The sequence below is a fragment of the Perissodus microlepis genome, chromosome 10 (genome assembly GCF_051167445.1).
Source record: "Perissodus microlepis isolate ML-2025 ecotype Zambia chromosome 10, ASM5116744v1, whole genome shotgun sequence".
Taxonomy (NCBI): Eukaryota; Metazoa; Chordata; class Actinopteri; order Cichliformes; family Cichlidae; genus Perissodus; species Perissodus microlepis.
In genome coordinates, this window is record NC_140470.1 from 3,823,964 (window position 1) to 3,842,865 (window position 18,902).

The 18,902-nt window shown below is 41.1% G+C and overlaps 1 protein-coding gene across 4 annotated transcripts in view; it reads right to left on the minus strand.

Annotated features, from left to right (window-relative positions):
• mark4a (MAP/microtubule affinity-regulating kinase 4a) overlaps positions 1 to 18,490 on the minus strand; it is a 35,567-nt gene extending 17,077 nt beyond the window's left edge. For 2 of the 4 annotated variants that reach the window (XM_084941523.1, XM_084941520.1), the window contains exons 1-8: positions 17,852 to 18,490; positions 15,354 to 15,551; positions 13,915 to 13,968; positions 9,710 to 9,758; positions 9,412 to 9,477; positions 2,411 to 2,481; positions 2,261 to 2,317; positions 1,594 to 1,830 (exon numbers count right to left, since the gene is read on the minus strand). In XM_084941523.1, the coding sequence (XP_084797649.1) occupies positions 1,594 to 1,830; positions 2,261 to 2,317; positions 2,411 to 2,481; positions 9,412 to 9,477; positions 9,710 to 9,758; positions 13,915 to 13,968; positions 15,354 to 15,551; positions 17,852 to 17,905 (786 nt within the window). In that variant the 5' untranslated portion in view covers positions 17,906 to 18,490. Of the gene's footprint in view, positions 1 to 1,593; positions 1,831 to 2,260; positions 2,318 to 2,410; positions 2,482 to 9,411; positions 9,478 to 9,709; positions 9,759 to 13,914; positions 13,969 to 15,353; positions 15,552 to 16,038; positions 16,787 to 16,997; positions 17,825 to 17,851 lie in introns of those variants that run through there. The other 2 variants (XM_084941522.1, XM_084941521.1) reach the window with 2 other exon arrangements.
• Between the last annotated feature and the right edge of the window lie 412 nt (positions 18,491 to 18,902).

Sequence of the window (18,902 nt, forward strand, 5' to 3'; positions counted from 1 at the left end):
CCAGACTGCAGATGAGCTGCATACAGGGCTGGACTGGGACAAAAATCAGCCCGGGCGTTTTGACTAGAGACCGGCCCACCATTATAGGAAAAAACAAAGCCTTTGAATGAAAACAAACGCTGGTGTGACAGTGATGTACACTGTTTTGATGGCATATATGCATTAATCTATCAATCGTTTGTTGTAAGATTCAGATAATTATTTTTTTAAAAGCGAGACATTTTAAATGAGAATAAGAAAGAAAAGTATTTCTTTGTGCCCCCCTCTCCCTGTTAATACCCTACCTGCCCCCCTGGCAACACTTTGCTAGACCCGCCCCTGCACAGTTACCAGCTGTCAGCTACACAGAAAAGGATCCTGGTGTTATTTGTCTCTCAGAAACAGTTCACAACTTCCCTTCAACTCATCCATGTCACCTAAAAGGTAAACCTGTTTCTCCATCACCTGTTCAGCTCTGATGATTCAGTAAGGACATCTCCTGGTTTCATCTTCATGTTTCCCTCTCACCACATATCCAAACCAACATCATGACCAGCAGCTTTTACAGCTGTGGCTCCAGCAAACATCAGCTGATACTTGAAATTAATATTAAATAAATTCTAACAACAGCTGATCAAGCTTAAACATGCTGCTGTTGTTTAACGCGACCTCCGCTGGGTTCCTCTTTCTGGAGCAAAGTGGGCGATAAACAAACGAGAGAGAAAAGCCGATCAGCTGATCATTGATCAGTTTCATGATTGAAGTAGAAACAGGAGAGGGAGGGGAGAGAATGAGAGAAGAAGAAACAGCTGTGCAGCAAAGACACAGAATAACACCAGCTTTTGTGTCTTTTTCATTGTAGCTGAAGTCCGGGACAAACTGTGTTTCTTTTCACCTCAATACGAAACGAGTAATATTTTCTCTGGATACGAGACGATTCTGTTTTTTTACGGGATGGTTGGCAACTCTAATAATTAACCTTATGAACAAAATAAAGTTCAACATCAATAATATCATAGCACCCACCCAGCAGTATATAAACTCTATCATGCTAGCTAGTACGCAGTACGAGTTATTGTAACTGACTGTAAAAAGTCAGCACAACGAAAATAAACTAAACTTGGTTTATATCTGACCAGATAGACTGCAGGTCATAACTTCTTACCTGAAGTTCAGTTCACCTGACACTTGGACCAGTGGCCGCCTCGGGTCTCTCCTCCTGCCTCCCCTTTCTCTCATCCACCTGCTGGCCTCCACCACTTGCTAATGTTACTGAATCTGTGGAAGCTCCGCGATAGCCACCACACGAAGTAACGAATAACGAGCCTATCTAAATCCCAGTAATGAGTAACGCGTTCCTGATTTTGGCATAATAACTAGTTACCGTGCGCGTTACCACAATAATAACGTAGTTACTGTAACGCGTTACTTAACAACGCGTTAGTCCCAACACTGGTAACTAGAAGATCAAAGTTATTGAATAAATCAGTGATTTTAATGTTGTCGCGTATTAATGCATGAAAACCTATTGCTGCTACAATAAACCACCAAGGAAAACTCAAGTATCCCCACACAGACAAACAGACGGATAGTTTCCTCCAGCCTTCCACTTGCCTTCAGATTCTGCCCATCAAAGGGCAGCGAGCCGCTGACCAGCGTGTAGAGGATGACTCCCAGACTCCAGACGTCTACCTCGGGCCCGTCATACTTCTTTCCTTGGAAAAGCTCAGGTGCAGCATAGGGCGGTGAGCCACAGAACGTGTCCAGCTTGTTGCCCAGGGTGAACTCATTGCTGAAGCCGAAGTCGGCAATCTTGATGTTGGCATCGGCATCCAGCAGGAGGTTCTCTGCCTGACTCACACATCCATTCACACAGAGGAGGAAGCAGAGACGGACAGCAGGATGGAAAGGACAAGGAAGAACAGGAAAGATGGATGGGGGAGAAAAGAGAGTACAATGAGAATAAAGTTGTACTGAATACAAAGAGTGCAAACGAGGAGAGGGAAGTTGCACTTGTGTGTTATCCACTAATGCACAAGTTCAACTGGGCATGACTTATAGTGTATATATGTCACTGTGCCCACTGTGCATTTGCACATTCTACCCTCCCATACACTCATCAGTGTGATTAAAAACCCTTTACAGAGACATAGATTAAGACTAGTCAGAGATTACAACTTTGAGTTCAGAGTAATCTGTCAGTGAAATAAATTTTCTAGTCCTAGACTAGCCGTAATCCCCCTCTGAAAGTTGCCCCAGACATTCCTCTGAGCTTCCTCACCTTCAAATCTCTATGGACAATGTTCTTCGTGTGGCAGTAGTGGACAGCAGAAACAATCTGTGGACATAGAAAGGCAGACACCCTTGAAGTACCGACAAGAAAATGCAACAACTGGTGTAACGTTGACACCGAGAGGTAACGTATTCATACTTGTCGAAATTTGGCTCTTGCTTCAACTTCCTTCATTCTCCCATGAGACACGAGGTAGTCAAAAACTTCACCTGTGAGGAGCATATCAGCACATCAGTCAGGTAACAAAGCCAGAAGCTTTATGCTGTTAGCTAAGTAAACACTGCTGACGTACACAGTCAATTTTAATCACATCGTCAGCTTTTAATATTTAATAAGATGCAAGCACTGTAAGTTAATTTTAATATCCACAAATCATGTAATTGCATGAAAACATATAATAAACAAATAATACATGCAGACCAAAGGAACAGTTTGATATTTTAGGAAATGAACTTTCTTGCCAAGAGAACGACTGAGGCATAACAGAAGAGGGTAGCAGCGACCGTGGCTCCGTCCAGAGGTGATGAAAATCCATGTGAGAATAGTTTTAAGGTTTATCTTGTTTGATAAGACCAGACTACAACTTTGGAAAGACTAAATAATACTTCCTTCTGTATGCTGAGGCGTTGCGATGCTACAGTACTAATAGGCCTGGTATGCACATTAGCTTAAAGTGGCTAAAATTAGCACATCCTCCTAAAAAGATGGCTGTCTGTAACAATGACTGGATATTTCTCAAAGATATTTTAAAATATAAAATGCATATACGTGTCTTGTTTCATGGTCAAACTGACACAAATTCACTGAAATGTATTTAATATTTCTGTTAGGCGTTCCCATTTGCTTATGTGACCTGTATTCACATGGCTGCCATCTATGGCAGCCTCCAACTACTAACAACACGAAGGAACATCCATAACTACTGAAGCCATACAGGTCTGGTTATGTGGGCCATAAAAACTTGATAAAAGTCTTTTCTGCGCCCTACTTCAATATCACAATTATCTCACTTCACATTTTTAGAGACAGAATAGCTCCTGACACCTTCTAACATATAATGAAATAACATAACAAACTGCTTAATCCCCAAAACAATCAAAACATTCAGTTTTAATACTTTCTATGCTCTTTTGTGTGTGACCACATCTATGAAAGCAGAAGGTTTGGCCACTTTTTACGTGATATAAAAATGTCACATCGTGATATCATTGCTATAGTTAACACCATGTGTATATCTTCAGTAGTGTGCATGATAACAAGGTAAATCTGGGAATATCTTTTTAATACCTAAAAAAAGGAGCTACTTCAACAAATCTGAAAGAAAGCACAGTACTTGGCAAAATATCCAAGAAAACTGTCCCTGCAGTGGAAAAAAACAAACATATTTTACCACTTGAGGCAAAAAACACACCATAAAGTACAACCAGGCTATGAAGGAGGAAATACTAGCAGCTGGTAATGTGTCACCCAAAGTAAAGATATGACTCCACTGAGCGTCCCTGGAGCACTCTCTAGGTGCGCCCCATATGACAGGAAGAGCAAACAGTGGATGGAAATTACTGATGCGGTGAGATGAAGGAAAAACAGGGCTTTATGCAAATGGTTAAAAAGCTTGACCGAGGATACAACATCAGCTGGCAGACAATACTTTTCAGTTCTATTAGGTGACAAAATGAAGCAACTCCTGAGGAGTTACAGGGTTTACTTGTTAAGTGTTAAGCAGTTATTTTATCATTTTTTACACATTTTACTAAGGAAAAATCATTTGACGGAACTGAACGTGCTTTATTGATACACAGAATTCAATGAAGCTATTTGCCGATTAGACTGATGAAATCCCAGCGGTGACAGGGATTAGGGCCCCGTTCCCTGGAGTCTAGACGCTGGTGGTGGAAATGAAGATGGATGCTTTGATAGAGTCTGAGTAACATGGGAGATGCGGAGATGGCAAGAAAGGTGAATTGCATGAAGGCCTCTGCGAGGGAGAACGACAGTGATCGGTGAGATTTAAAGTAAGCAGAGCGGAGGCTGATTGGGCTGAAGAAGGCAGGCAGAAAGATGATTGGACTGGACCACAGCTGCTGCAATGAGCTTGAAAGCGTGGGAAAGTGGAAGTGATGTAATGCTTAGATTAGCCACCAAACACCTGGGAAGCAGACAGATGTGTGACTACAGAGCTTCCTTACTGAACTTACGCATAAGCTTCATTTCTATTGGAAACACCACTTTTGCACTTACATTTGACTTATGCTGTGTCACAGGCAATAATACTATGTGACTACTATTATATTGCTCCTGCTGCAGTATTTCAGTAGATTTACACTTAAAATGAGTAATTATGTAATCAATGTCAGCAGGGAAAGGATGGAAAATGGATTGCTAGATGCAAGCAACAAGAAAATGTTCACTGTTTTCTTTCAATATTGTAAAAAAAATCTGATCATATATTTTATTGACATACTGTGATATCATTTTGAATTTATATCATCTACCCCTTTTCCCAGGAGTGCATGCCCCAGCAAATTCACCACCAGTGTTAGACAGTACAAGGCTGAGAGAAATGTGAAAAACAAGACCAACAGATTCTACAGGACTCAGTTAGCATTTTAAATGTTAAAGTTCAGTCCCAAAAAGAACGAACGTATGGCTTGTTTGGAAGGGTTGGCAAGAGAAAGCCTCTTTATTATAAAAAGACTTCTGGAACAATGTCCTTTGTACAGATGAGACCAAAGTGAAGATGTTTGGCCTGTCGCTACATTTGGAGAAAACCAAACAGCATATCAGCAAAAACACACTGCATCAGCTGCTAAGCCTGATGGTGGAGGGTTGATGATCTGTGCTTGTCCTGCAGCCACAGGACCTGAACAACATGCAGTCACCAAGTCAACCACGAAATCCTCTGAATGCCAAAATTTTAGAGTCAAAGGTCAGTTTGTCTGACAGTTAACGTTAAAAGTGAGTCATGCAACAGCATAATGAGCTCAAGCAGAAAATCTACAAAAGATTCAAAATGTTGCAATGGCTCAAAGTTCAGATCACAACCTGACTGAAATGCCCGAAAAAATCCAACATTTTTAAGAAGCGTGCACCAAAAATCCTCCACAAACATGTAAGAGATTTATAAAGTCCTGCAGACAATGATTCATGAGAATTATTGCAGCAAAAATTGATTCTACAAGCTACTGAATCATGGGGTTTATCTGGGGTTTTTCACAGGACTCCACATCTGCTTTCCTATATCTGCTTGAAAAACTAGCTGTAAATCTGTAAATATGCATCATAAAAATACTGAAAAACATTACCCAAGTCTGACCACTAATATTTCTCTACAGCAGCTTAGCTGTTGTTTTAATACTATCGTGTTTGTGCACTATTATGTACTCTTAAACATGCTGCAGGAAAAAGCATATTATGGCCTTCACAGGCATTTTACACCACTACGACTCCCTAATACTTGTTTTTTACCCCCTGACTTAAAGGCTTGTAAAAAAAAAAAACCCCACAATGCCTCTGACATTCGCCAAGGTCACAGTAAGAAAATGATATGGTCTCAGACACAACACAGAAAAATGGGATTGGTGACGAGAAATTGACACAAATAGAAACCAATGGACGCAAACAGGAAAAGGATAGTGTACAGATACGTGTGCTGGCGGGTATTAATGTGTTTAAAGTCTGTTTAAAAGCAACATTATTACTGCACTGAGGCTGCTCACTTATTTATGTTGAGGTCCCATATGCTATTAACTTTAAATACAGAGCAGCTATTAGCGCATAGCCCACAGCCATCTTTTTAAAGAGTCTGTCTATCACATATAGCCATAAAAAGGTTTAGGCACACTATATTCCAATATGTCATAGTGCCTGAACATGACATATGCATTTCTGGACAGCTATCACTTGAGTTCAATCGCCCACAAAAATTATTATATTTCACAATTTTAGATTAAAAGATGTGATACTGTAGTTTTGGTTATTTAGATGTTATTTAGGCTTCTTTAAATTAGCTTTGTTACAGAAGGAACGTTTCCTTTAATTTCCTTTGAGTTCAAGATTGACAACACTGCCATTTGTACTATACGTATAAGATTACAGCCTTATAGAATAGGCTGCTTTGTTCTGCTAAGGTAAGCTAACTGACAACTGGGTCTCATATGATACTGTGGAGATGAGAGTGGAACAGTTTTCTCACCCTCAGAATAATATCTGTTTTCAATTTTTTGAGGGTGTTAATGCAATAGCATTGAGGCACATTATTTATTGCTCATCAGATGTATTATTCTTATTGGGTGTGCCAGTGCATCAGCATGAAGGCACACTATTATTAGTCAGATTTACTGTTGAGTATGCCAATGCAAGAACACTGAAACACTGAGGCACATTAGATATTAATAAGTCAGACTTATTTTTATTATTCTTCTTCTTCAGCCTAACTTTTTTTATGCGCGTCTCTATATCAGGATGGGAAAGTAATGACACATTTTTGCAAATTTGATAATAATAATTATTATCATAATAATAATAATGGGAGAGGATACTGAAAACGCAGAAAACCAGGCCCAGTAGTTTAAGTTTATAAACAATTTTGATTTTTTTCTGGTGTTTTCCTGCCACAGTGTGATGATGTCATCCACTGTAAATAAATAATCAGAAAAAAATGCTTTCTTTCTTTCTTGCAAATACTTTTTATTATACTTATATAAAATATTTTTTAACATGAAGGTGTTTTTGTCCTCTTTTATCTAGTGTTTTTCTCATTATGGTTGGACTTCTCTGGTTCTCCCACCAAAGTCCAGCCTCCTGCAACTGCCTTGCTCATTAAGAGCGATTCAATTAATAGCAAATTCTAGCTGAAAAATCGGAAGTGCAGGGTGTCTTTAATCATAACTAAACATATGCAAACATGCACTTTCATTGAATTTCTGCATGTAGCAACATTTTTCTAGTCAGGAATTTATTTTCTTTTAATATGACACCAATGCAGAGAGTGTCTACCAGGCACTGGAAATACCCCAGGAGCTATTGATTATTTTGTACATATTTTTACATATGTAGTGTACATAAATTCTCTGAATGATGAGAGACAACGTCAAAGCGATTTTTCAAATAGTGAAGAACAAATCCGGCCGAAGTGAATAAGTGTTTGGAAGGCTTAAACCCCTTAGACACTGTGTTTCTATAATGGATCAATTAACTGAGTCTGTCAGATCTCAGTCTTGCTATTGATATTTCTCAATGACCAACTTCAACTACATCCCTACAACATTTTATCAAAAATACAACATAACATTGCCAAAACACAAGGTTATGATTTACTCTTTCTATTGTGAAAATGTATTATCGGCTTTCATGTTTGTAAAATTGGTTGTGCGCAAGCAAGAAAACAACAACTGTGTGGATGTAGCGCGCCACATAATATTAAAGCAAACCAGGAAGCTATTGTTTTCAGGCTCATAAGGCATGAAAGCAGTTCTCACAGATGGAAAAAGTATAAATATTCCTCAATTAAGTAGAAGTACAAATACTTGTAAAGTTAAAGTAGTAATTGAACTTAAAAAGTGAAAAAGTAAAAGCTCTGAAATGCACTTGAAGTATAAAAGAAGGCACACTGACATTTCATACTATGAAGCATCACAATAGCTACAGATCCATGGATTGCACTAGTGTGTTGCTAAAAAAAAAACAAAAACCTAAAAAGTTCAGCAGTGCCCGCACCAAGACTGAAGCTATTGTCAATGGTGTGATACTGCTACATTCAGTGGAAGTCACTCTTGAAGCTCTTAATGAAATCCAGTACGGTGGCATTTCTCCGACTTAAGTAACCATGGAACAGGGAAAATATTCCCAATCATACTTTGACTGGAAGAATGGTGCCGTGCAAACAAAATTAACTGAGGTTAGAAACGCCAAATGAGACAGCAGAAACCATTGCACAATACCTCACTGGTACCTCACTATAATTTTTCTTATACAGATGAGACATTATTTCTGTAACACTATTTAATTCCAGAGGTTTTATTTTTTTTTGCACTTGTTGACTTGTAAAAGCCTATATGACATTTTCTATTTCACCATTCACTAACCGCACAAAGAAGGCATCTTTTAAATATGTTAAAATTTTCTTTAAACAAACAGTATTATTAAAATTCTTCATGACTGGGCCAAATGTCCTCTTTTTTGGAAATCAAAATATGGTCACCCTACACTACTGACACACCTGAATCAACAAGAATCAACAAGACATAAGTTATTGATATTACATGAGCTATCAAGGATGATTTCGGTCAATGAATCTAATCAATATACTCATCTTAAATTGAATTTGATGTCTGATACCTGCTATATAACCTAACATTGACCATGAACACTAGCTGCTCCAGTCCAATATGGTACATTACTATAAACCTCACCACAGTTAGCAGCTAGCTTCAAGTTTCCAGTCTATAAAATGTCACTGAGCACTCCTTATCTTTAAAAATATTCTCTCTTCTTCCTCTCCTGCCCTGTCATTGTTACACATTTTTCTGTCTCTGCGTAAAGTTGTTTCACATTCTGTCTTTCCTGGGAAATACAGCCTCTGTACCGTTAGCTAACACACACCCTGTGTGACTAGCCAAACAGACACACAGAAACAGGAGCTAGCTTAGCTTTGTGTAAATACTAGAAAGGGGAAAGAGCCACTCTGGCTCTGTAGAACATACCAGCCATTGATTATATCTTTGAGAAAAATCCCTTTTTTGTGCATATATTAGATAAATGAAGTCAAATAAGAAGGAAAACCAGGGTGTTCTTTCAATTCCATCTGCTAAATAAGGCTAACTGGCTGCTTCCACTTATGTATATATTTCCTCTATTTACATGAGAGTGAAAATCACTCTTATTAAGCTAATATTAAACTGAACCCTTTTTTAACCTGTTCTGTGGATATGGATGAAAAAAGGAATCAGTGTTTTTAAAAAATTGTACCACTTTTATTCTGTTTTATTGCACATCCTAAAGAAAGACCGCATCTGTAAAATCAGCCACATACTGCTCTCACAAACAGTTTTCATTTTGGAGCTTAGATGCCAAATCTGCAACCCTATACATCATTTGGGCTCCATCATAGCTTTCCTGGACATGATGGTTGATGTACCTACCTCCACTGGCATATTCCATGACTAGGTAAAGGGTCTTATCCGTCTCAATCACCTCGAAAAGCTGCACTGTAGCCCAAAACAGAACCAGATCAACATCAAAACACAAAACAAAAGCTGTTAATGTTATAAAAAATGCACAGGTATCTGTCTGGCTCTCTTAATATGTAGGAAAGTCATTAGTGCAATGGGAGATGTCACTCTGCACTTCAGTCAGTGACTGCTTAAGAGCTCATACCTTTTTACTACTGCCTGCGCACACACCTTGTGACAAAGTACAGTAATGTGTACATTAACTTACCTATGTTTGGGTGATTTAAGCCTTTCATTATCCGTACCTCCCGAAAAAGCTGGAAGAAGAAACAAAATTTACATTTCATGATAAATAAAACCTCAGTGGAATTAGGTGCTCAGGAGAACTGGTTTCAACTATGGAACCAGTCTCTATACAGTGGTGGAGAGGGCATTACTGCATTCACTTTGTAGAGATCCATGTCAGTTAAACTAGAGTTTCCCTGAAGTTTTATGATCCCAGAGAACCATGAAAATGTCAAGCAATTATAAGTAGGCTGAGCTTCTCATTTGAAGCATGTTGCTGTTAATTCCCACATGTGACACTGAATACTAAAATAGTTGAAATGTCAGTAGAAACTGAGCATAGTTAAACACTTCATGTAAACGATTTTCTCCATTTCATTTAATTCACTTTTAAATTACAATAACAAATCTGTCATTTTCTAATTGCACAATTTAGAACTTTTTAAAGATAAATTCCAGTTAGGGGCTCACATTTGTCCATTGCATGTTGCTCTTTGTATATACATATACATTCATTCATTCATTCGCTTCCGCTTATCCTTTTCAGGGTTGCGGGGGGCGCTGGAGCCTATCCCAGCTGTCATAGGGTACACCCTGGACAGGTTGCCAGTCTGTCGCAGGGCCAACACACAGGGACAGACAACCATTCGCACTCACTTTTACTCACACATTCACACCTAGTGGCAATTTGGATTATCCAATTAACCTATCCCCACAAGCTGCATGTCTTTGGACAGTGGGAGGAAGCTGGAGTACCCGGAGGGAACCCACGCAAACACGGGGAGAACATGCAAACTCCACACAGAAAGACCCCGGCCTGATGTTGGAATTGAACTCAGGACCTTCTTGCTGTGCGGCAACAGTGCTAACCACCGTGCCACCGTGCTGCCCCATATACATATACATATCATGCTCATTTCCAGCCATACACTTTATTCTTGGACATCTCTAAAGTAGCTCGTCATGATTCACATTAACAATTTTTTTTTTTTTATCTGATACTTTATGTTATGAAGGTGAGGCTCTCCCTAAAGTGTGCAATATTAGCTGCATACACTTTAATGACCCCTACCTAAAACCACGATTTCGTTTCACGTGCAGATTTAGTAAGTCTGTCAAAGGGCAGCATCCAGTGCTTGCGAGCACTTGCCTTGACAATTCGCCAGTTTAAAGGTTCCAGAAAATTTAAAGTAACATCATTTCTCGTTCTTTATCAACAAGTCGAACTGTTATATGAGAGCAGGAGAGCCCGAGACAAACCTTTCTCAACAAACGGGGAGCAAGTGAAGCAACTACAAATGAGATAGCAAGATACTGTTGAACTGTTGACCGACATATTACCTGGTAGTGAATACATTGATGGGTTATCTAGGTAACCACAAACAGGCAGGAGTTAGCTTTAAAGCAACAGGCAATGAGTGTTAGAAATGTGTTTACTGAGATCTCAGCATCTATGCAACCAGAAACCCTTTATAAAACAGAGGTGCTGCCCAGCTGGTCAGTGGCATGAAAAAATTGCCTCACTTTTCAAAATTGGAAATTACAGCCCTTTTGTACAGTACATGTACAGTCTGTGATGTAAATAACGATGTGCCCTATAATGCCCACAGTGCTTTTATAACAAAGAATTTATAACTTATCTTGTAATGCATCTCTTCCGTACAGTACAGTAATGTGCAATTCATTTTACCACAAAAAACCAAAGAGGAGCAGACAAATGTATAATAATCCTCATAATAAAATGATTTTCATTTTAAGAGCAAGCAAAGCCCACACAGCAGTGTGATGAATGGAGCCAAATTCAGACCAACATCTACTCTGACCCCCCCTCCTGTCTGTAATACTGTGAGGCACATATTTGTACACTTCAGTCAGGGGCTTTAAAATGTATGCCAGCTCTCCCAGTTCCATGAACATACAGTAACAGTACCACTGTCATAACAAAAGGCAGTTGGTGGCAACTCTCTTCCATGATGTCAACTACAAAAAAAAGGAAGAAGAAAAAAACGATGGTGCGATAAGCAATTCTATTCTTTTTTTTCTCACTCCCCTTTCCCACATCTCCCTCCATCCCCTCCTCCTCCTCCTCCATTCAATTCCTTCAGCAGTGCCCCAATATCACTGTTGCCATAGCAACCTAGGTATTAAGACCAAGCTCCTTCCCAGCTTCTCCAGCTGTGCTAGAGGGAATCTTGGGATGCGTAGCGCTTAAGTGTCTTATCATCCAGGCCATCCCATTAATTCCTTGCTCATCACAACGAGGCTGAGAAGAGTCAGATCCATCAAAACAATAAACAATCCCCCAACACTGCAAAGAAACAGCAGGTCTATGTCAGGATGCATGTGAACAGTGGTTATAAGCTTCCTGGCCGTAGCTAAGACAGAGCAGAAACGCGCTGAAATAGAAATTTCTGCTTGGATGTGATGTGTCTTTAACACGCACTTCATTTCAGACAGGACTGTCGTATAAAGAGAAGACAATTACTTCCATCTGCAGCAATTTATATTTGGCGGCAAGGCTCTGTTCTGTGGCCTCTCCACCAATTCTATGCACATGTATCGAAGGCAGGGAGAGCAATAAGACCCCATAGCATTGTAAAGTAGACGATGGATGGCACTGATGAAGTCAGAAATAGCCAGAACAAGAGGAACTGGAATGGTGGTGAGCTGCAAAGTGGCACGCACCTGTAGCAAGTGCGGACAGGTTGAAGCAGCTCGAATATCTAAACGAGATTGACCAGTTACATACATACAAAGGTGTCAACGATGTGGGATGTCACTGTTAGCTTTTGTATTCTGCCTGAATTAACATGCTTAAGTTCGGACTTTGTTATCTTTCAACTAATCTCTACAAAACCATCCACATTGTGTTAATATTGCCTCTTTTGTGTGTTTAAATCTAAGGACTTTCACTAGCCCACAGGTATGTGAAAAACTATAACCAGTGGCCAGGTGTTGAGTTTTCTCCCTAATTGGTGGAAATTCCTTCACCTCTCTCGTCTCCCACAAGAGCCAATCCAATCCACAAAAAGGTGCACCCAGGAAGATGGCATGACATGGAAGTTGGGATTACAGCTCCTGAACCGGATGCCATGAAATAAGCACCAGAAATATGATTTTAAGAATGAGGATTGCAGGAAGTCAGTGATCAAAATCTTCCAGGACATTTTTGCAATGGTGTTACCCTCCACATTAATGTAAACAAGGGGTCCTATCCTATAGAACTAGTGTCTTGTGGACTGCATCAAGCCAGACATGCAGATGTCTTCAGTCAAATGAAATCACACACATACTACACACAAATAAAACTGGATTATTTCATCCCTGATTTGATTTTGCCTGGTCTGTTCACTTCTTGTGCACAGGCAGAGGAGCTTGTGCATGTTGAGACTTTGGCATTATGTGGATATTATAGGATGCAGCACATGTCACATGCATTTTCTGAGCTTCTATATACCTTTTATTTTTCTACATCACACAGCTACATGAGGCGCACATTTTGAGACACAACAGCTTAATAAAATAATGAAATCTTCAATCCATGTCTCCAGCTCCAAGTGTCTATAAACCCAGCTCCTGCTCCATCTATACCAGACATCCATGTATAACAAGCCATACAAGTATCTACAGTTCAGACTCACATCTCAACATTCTGCCCAGCAGGAACAAGAAACCAGACTGTGCCATGCACCCGACAGACACCAAGGACAGCTGATTTTGTAGCAATCCACCTCTGAACTGCTACAAAATCTTGTGTTTTCTTTGTTATGCATAGAAACAAGCTTTTCATGGCAATCTAAGAAGGTATAGGTTGCGTGACTGTGGTTTATGAAATAACTCAGTCCCTCTCAGGCCGGTGATTAGCCCAGAGAGAGACAAGAGTTGATCTCTGGAACAGAGGTCTCCTCTCACTCCCATCCAGTCCCTAGCACCTGTCAAACAGCATCACATCCCATGAGCCCTCTCTCTATCAGATGCTGTCTCATTGCTGTCCCTTGTGAGAGGGTGGAAGCAGCTGAGGATAAACCTGACCAGCCTCTAAACCCCCAACAGAATCCACCTCACTTGAATGCTTTGTTTCAGCTTATGAAGACAAATAACATCAAACCAGTGTGCGTTTCTATTTTGTACCTGAGCACATAACACATATATTCCCTCGTCTCATTAGTATCAAAAGGAAAAACTCACCTTTTGTAGGCTGGTTGGGTTCAACTGAGTTTTGTCAATGATTTTTATTGCAACCTGGAAGAGACATCAAGAAATTTTTGATGAGTGAAAAAAAGATAGCAACACTCTTATATGATGCTGTGAAGCCTTTCCCACTGATATAACTGACTCATATCTAAGAATTCTTTTCTCAGCACTCAGAAATGCAGAAAAATCTCATTTTGAGAGGCATATTTAAATCGTCTTCTACAGCGAGTAAACATGGACTGAGGCCACTCGGAACATTTACTTCCACAAGCTGTTGTCACGCGAATTTGAGCGGATTTAATCCCTACTGACTAGAACTGGTGCTGCTAAACCAGGCGCTGCTAAGTAGATGATGAAAGTTCTTTCCGAGCTTTGTTAAATACATAATTAATCATAAAGTGTCATAAAGAAAACATGTACTACAAATGATAAAAACATGTATTAAAAGTTATTATTCTCTGTCTCTCTTCCACAGCATGTCTTTATCCTGTCTTCCTTCTCTCACCCCGACCGCTCGCAGCAGATGGCCCCGCCCCTCCCTGAGCCTGGTTCTGCCGGAGGTTTCTTCCTGTTAAAAGGGAGTTTTTCCTTCCCACTGTCGCCAAAGTGCTTGCTCATAGGGGGTCATGTGATTGTTGGGTTTTTCTCTGTATGTATTATTTTAGGGTCTACCTTACAATATAAAGCGCCTTGAGGCGACTGTTGTTGCTGTATAAATAAAATGGAACTGAATTGAAAAACTTGTTAACTCTTATCTTATTAGACGTAATGCAATTATTTAGTCGTGTGTTTAGATTAGGTTGTTTTTACCCACAGTTTGAAATAATTTCACTTCATAGTTTCCCAGTTTCCCTTAAAAGGACCTAGTATGTGTTTCCTTATTTCCTGTCATACATGTAGTATTGCAGTGGTGCATGCTCATGTTAAACATGGCTATAGTTTAATATAATGAGTCCACTGTATGCACAACTAACGCCTTGTGAGCACATTAGCCCCTCCTCTCTGTTTGTGAGTGGCAGCCGATGAGAAGAAAGGTGGCTTAAACTGAAGGACTTCGCTGAGGTACATGCAGTATATAAGGACTATTTTGAACTTTGAGTCATCCAAAGAAATTCTACTTGAGTCCAAGAATAAAATATGGAGCTTGAAGCTCAGCATTAAAGATACAGAAGATAAGTCAATCTATTTGTGTTAAAATAGCTGGCTCAAAGAAACGTACACAAATAAATTTTAGAGAAGGACTAATTAGGAGGCAAGGAAAATGTACTTTTTAGAAAATATAATTAAAAGGAGGGCTCTCATGAAGACATACTACTGGATTCTTAAGATAATATTAAGGACACCAGCACATCGGCCAAGTGTTACCTTTCATTTTTTACAGTTATATCCATCACTCACTCCCACCTTTGATGTCTGTTTCTCTTGTAACTCACCTCCCTGCCCGTCAAAATGTGGCGGGCCAGCTTGACCTTGGCAAAGTTTCCTTTGCCGATGGTCTTGAGCAGGCGGTAGTTGCCTATGTGCGGCTGTTCATCAGAGCAAGAGGCAATCGAGTTCCTGCACCGGGCACCCAGAGAGCGGCTGGACTGGCTGGTGGCCTTATCTGAGCGGCTGGCCCCCAGTGACACATGCTGGAGGAAAATGAAGGGGAAGAGGTTAGGTCACTGTGCCAACAGCAATATCACACAGAGCAGCAGCAGCAGGCTGGAAAAGGACTTTAAGGATGATCTACAACCTCAAACGACTGATGGGCCTCCAGAAGTAAAATAGCATGCATTAGTTAGTGCCTGCAGCCTCTTCAAGCTACTCATAAACTCTGTCTCCAAACAATAAGACACCTCTCTCTTTTAGTAGCTAAAGTGTTTGTCACATTGATCGCTGCACAGTGTAACACATACTGTGTAAGTGACAAAAAACACATTGGTGACAACACTTACAATAAGCAACCCAGCTTTGTATATCAAATACTGCTCATAATGACAAGTTGGTGCCATATCCCATAATCATTCCAACAGATGTTTGACCCGTAATGACAAAGAGCAACAACCTGGAGCTGATCTGCATGTGACTACATGTCCCTCATTCCTGGGCTAACAGCTGTATTCCAACACAACATACTGTTTCCATTTTGGGCTCAGCATCATCTTCTTCAGAGGTCTGCTGCTTCACTGCTGATAGATGTCTTCATCCATTTTGACAGGGGATACAGGTAACGCTGTTGCTAGAATATGTGGTGGCCCTGAAGCTTTCACAACCCTGTAAACAGTTGATCCTGGACCCCAACACTTTAGAGCATTGCTGTGCAGTTCTGATAGTCTCACGCTTGAGTCACAGATAATTTTCAAGGGGAAAACGACAACATGCAATCACACAAGCAAAGCCTGATGCAGCACAGCATGAAACAGCTACTTGTCATGTGACAAACAAAGGGAAGATATTAAAGAGGGAAACATAAGAACAGGTGGTAGTGAGTGGGGCAATAAAGAGGTATCACCTTTCACTGTTTGTAAGAGGAAGAAGTAAAAAAACAACAACACAAAAACAAAAAAATAGGGAGCAGATGCCGACACAGTGGTCCCTGGCCAGCCCTGGGCCCTGAGGCATCACACTTCCATTCCCCCCCAGCATGTCATCTTGCTCTTAGTTTCACACGCAAACACAACCACTCATAGCCTTAACCCCCACCTTCCGTTATTCCTTCTCTTGCTTCCAGTCATGTTCCTATGCCCCACCTTGGTGCCAGTCGGGATCCAAACTCCACAATCAAACATCTCCAACCAATACCACGGGCAGCACACACATGCATGCGTGGCGAGCAAGCGAGTGCATTAATCCCCCTGCGCTGTTCGTTGCACATCAAGCCAAGCCTCACCTGTGACTGCCAATATGGCAAGACACCGTTTCATCCGCTCCATCCATTCATCTGTCATCATCGTATAATCGAGATGCAACAGTAACAGCTCCAGATCACTTCTAATAGAGGTATCTCCATTCACAATCAATCACACACCTCATAAAGTCACACACTCCTGCACATTCACTTCCACACACACACATCCACACATCTATTGGCTTACCCATCCTTCTGTGCTGAAAGCTCTGCTAACAAACAGATGGGGTTGGGGTGGGGGGAGGGGGTGCAAAAGTGTTGAGGGCAATGAAATGACATAATGCAACATAAATCAGTCATGCGCCCATTTAGATATTAGATGGATAGATTCCACATATGCAGACTGTTCGGTGTCAGCTTGCTTCTTTTCTGCAGGCCGTTTCTGTTTTCCACAGCATACAATGTATGGCGCTGTCTGACACCCACTGGCTCTGGGGTTGATCGCTTTGTAGGCTGCGCAGCAATGGACTGCACATCATTTTACGCAGTAATCCCCTGGCTTCAGCCGAACAGTCCAGATATTCTCTCTACGTTTATTTTGGCCTCTTGTGCTGCTCTCGTCCCACCCATCCAATTTCTAGGGAACACACACACACATATACACAACAGCAGCAGCAGCAGCAGCAGCAAGGAGTATAATGTGACATCACTATCTCTCCAAGCCTTATAATAAGAGGTGACGGCTGGTTTTCAGGCTTTCTGCGCATATCCGCTGAGCGTTATCGTATGCGGATGGACTCATTCCGGGCTGTTTGCCTGCCATCAGCTCTTTCCCTGCACAGACACCCAAGGTTAGCCTTTTTTTTCAAAGAGCCTGCTCTGTTTAAATATCCGTCCAATATCAGGACAGCAGAGCCTCAAACGGGAAAAACATCACCATCTACGACCCCCCTCCCCTCAACCATCCGCACAATGAATAAAACCACAGACTGCCCAAAGCCACACATATGCAGATATCTTTTTTCTTCTTTTTTTTAAGGGATGCACGATCTATCGTCTGCAGGCACACAAACACAGGCTGCAGACTGGAATCGCACTTACATGGTCTCCACTACTCCTGTCGTTTCCAGACGGTAATGCAGATCGAGAAGACATGTTTTCTTTCTCCTTTTTTCCCTGAGTAAGAATCACGGTGTGCGCGCGCGGATGAGATTTACAGGCTCCACAGACGGAATAACATCCGCAGATATGACCCACCGTCCCAAATCAATCTGCCTCTTCTCCAACCGGCCGAGCCACGGTCGAGAGGAGACCTCTGCCTATCATGGCAGCAATGGGTATGTGGAAGGGGGGTGTCCTCAAACAAGCTGCATGTTCCACCATGCACTGTCAAGAAAGGGAAAAAATGAGCGGTGCAGCAGATGCCGTGTAACGCAAATCCCGAGCACTGAAGAAGTGCTAAAATGCGGTGATGTTTGGACGGAACCCAGCGTCTCTGTGGCGACTCTCCACCCCCTGCCTCATCCTCATTTCGCCATACAAAACAAACACAGCTCCCTCTGGATGTGTGTCATCTCCCTCTGTCATAATACCGACCGACAGAGCCTGTCCTTAACCCCACAACGCCAATGCAAGCCGCAGCACGAAAACGCGGCTTTACGGTGCAGCGGAGGGAAAAGGCCGGAATGTTCGGAAATCGGTATTCCCGGTCGGTGAGATGCGCACCACCGTAAAGTCAGGAAGAAGACACAGGGACGAGACTTCCGGTTGGTTTGGGGGACTGACAATATGAAAGTTATGTTTGATGTTCGAGACAAAACGACTCAAATATCTATTATCTGATCTATCAGGTGATCACTTTCAGCCTTTGTGTATGAGGGTAAGAACCAGGGCCCCTCCCTCCGGGGGCTTTAATCTGAATGCACACTAAACCTATATTGTGGTCAGTTGTTACGCTCCATTAAATACCTTTGTGTTGTGTCTTTATGTAAAGGAACACACAAAATGGTCATCAACATAAGGAACATATGCTATAATGCAGTAATGCTCTCATATTGTGTATCGTTTCCAAACAATTATCTCCTCCTAATGTTAATGATGGTGAGATTAAAATAACAATGATGACGATAAAAGAGGCTACTTGGGTCAGGCG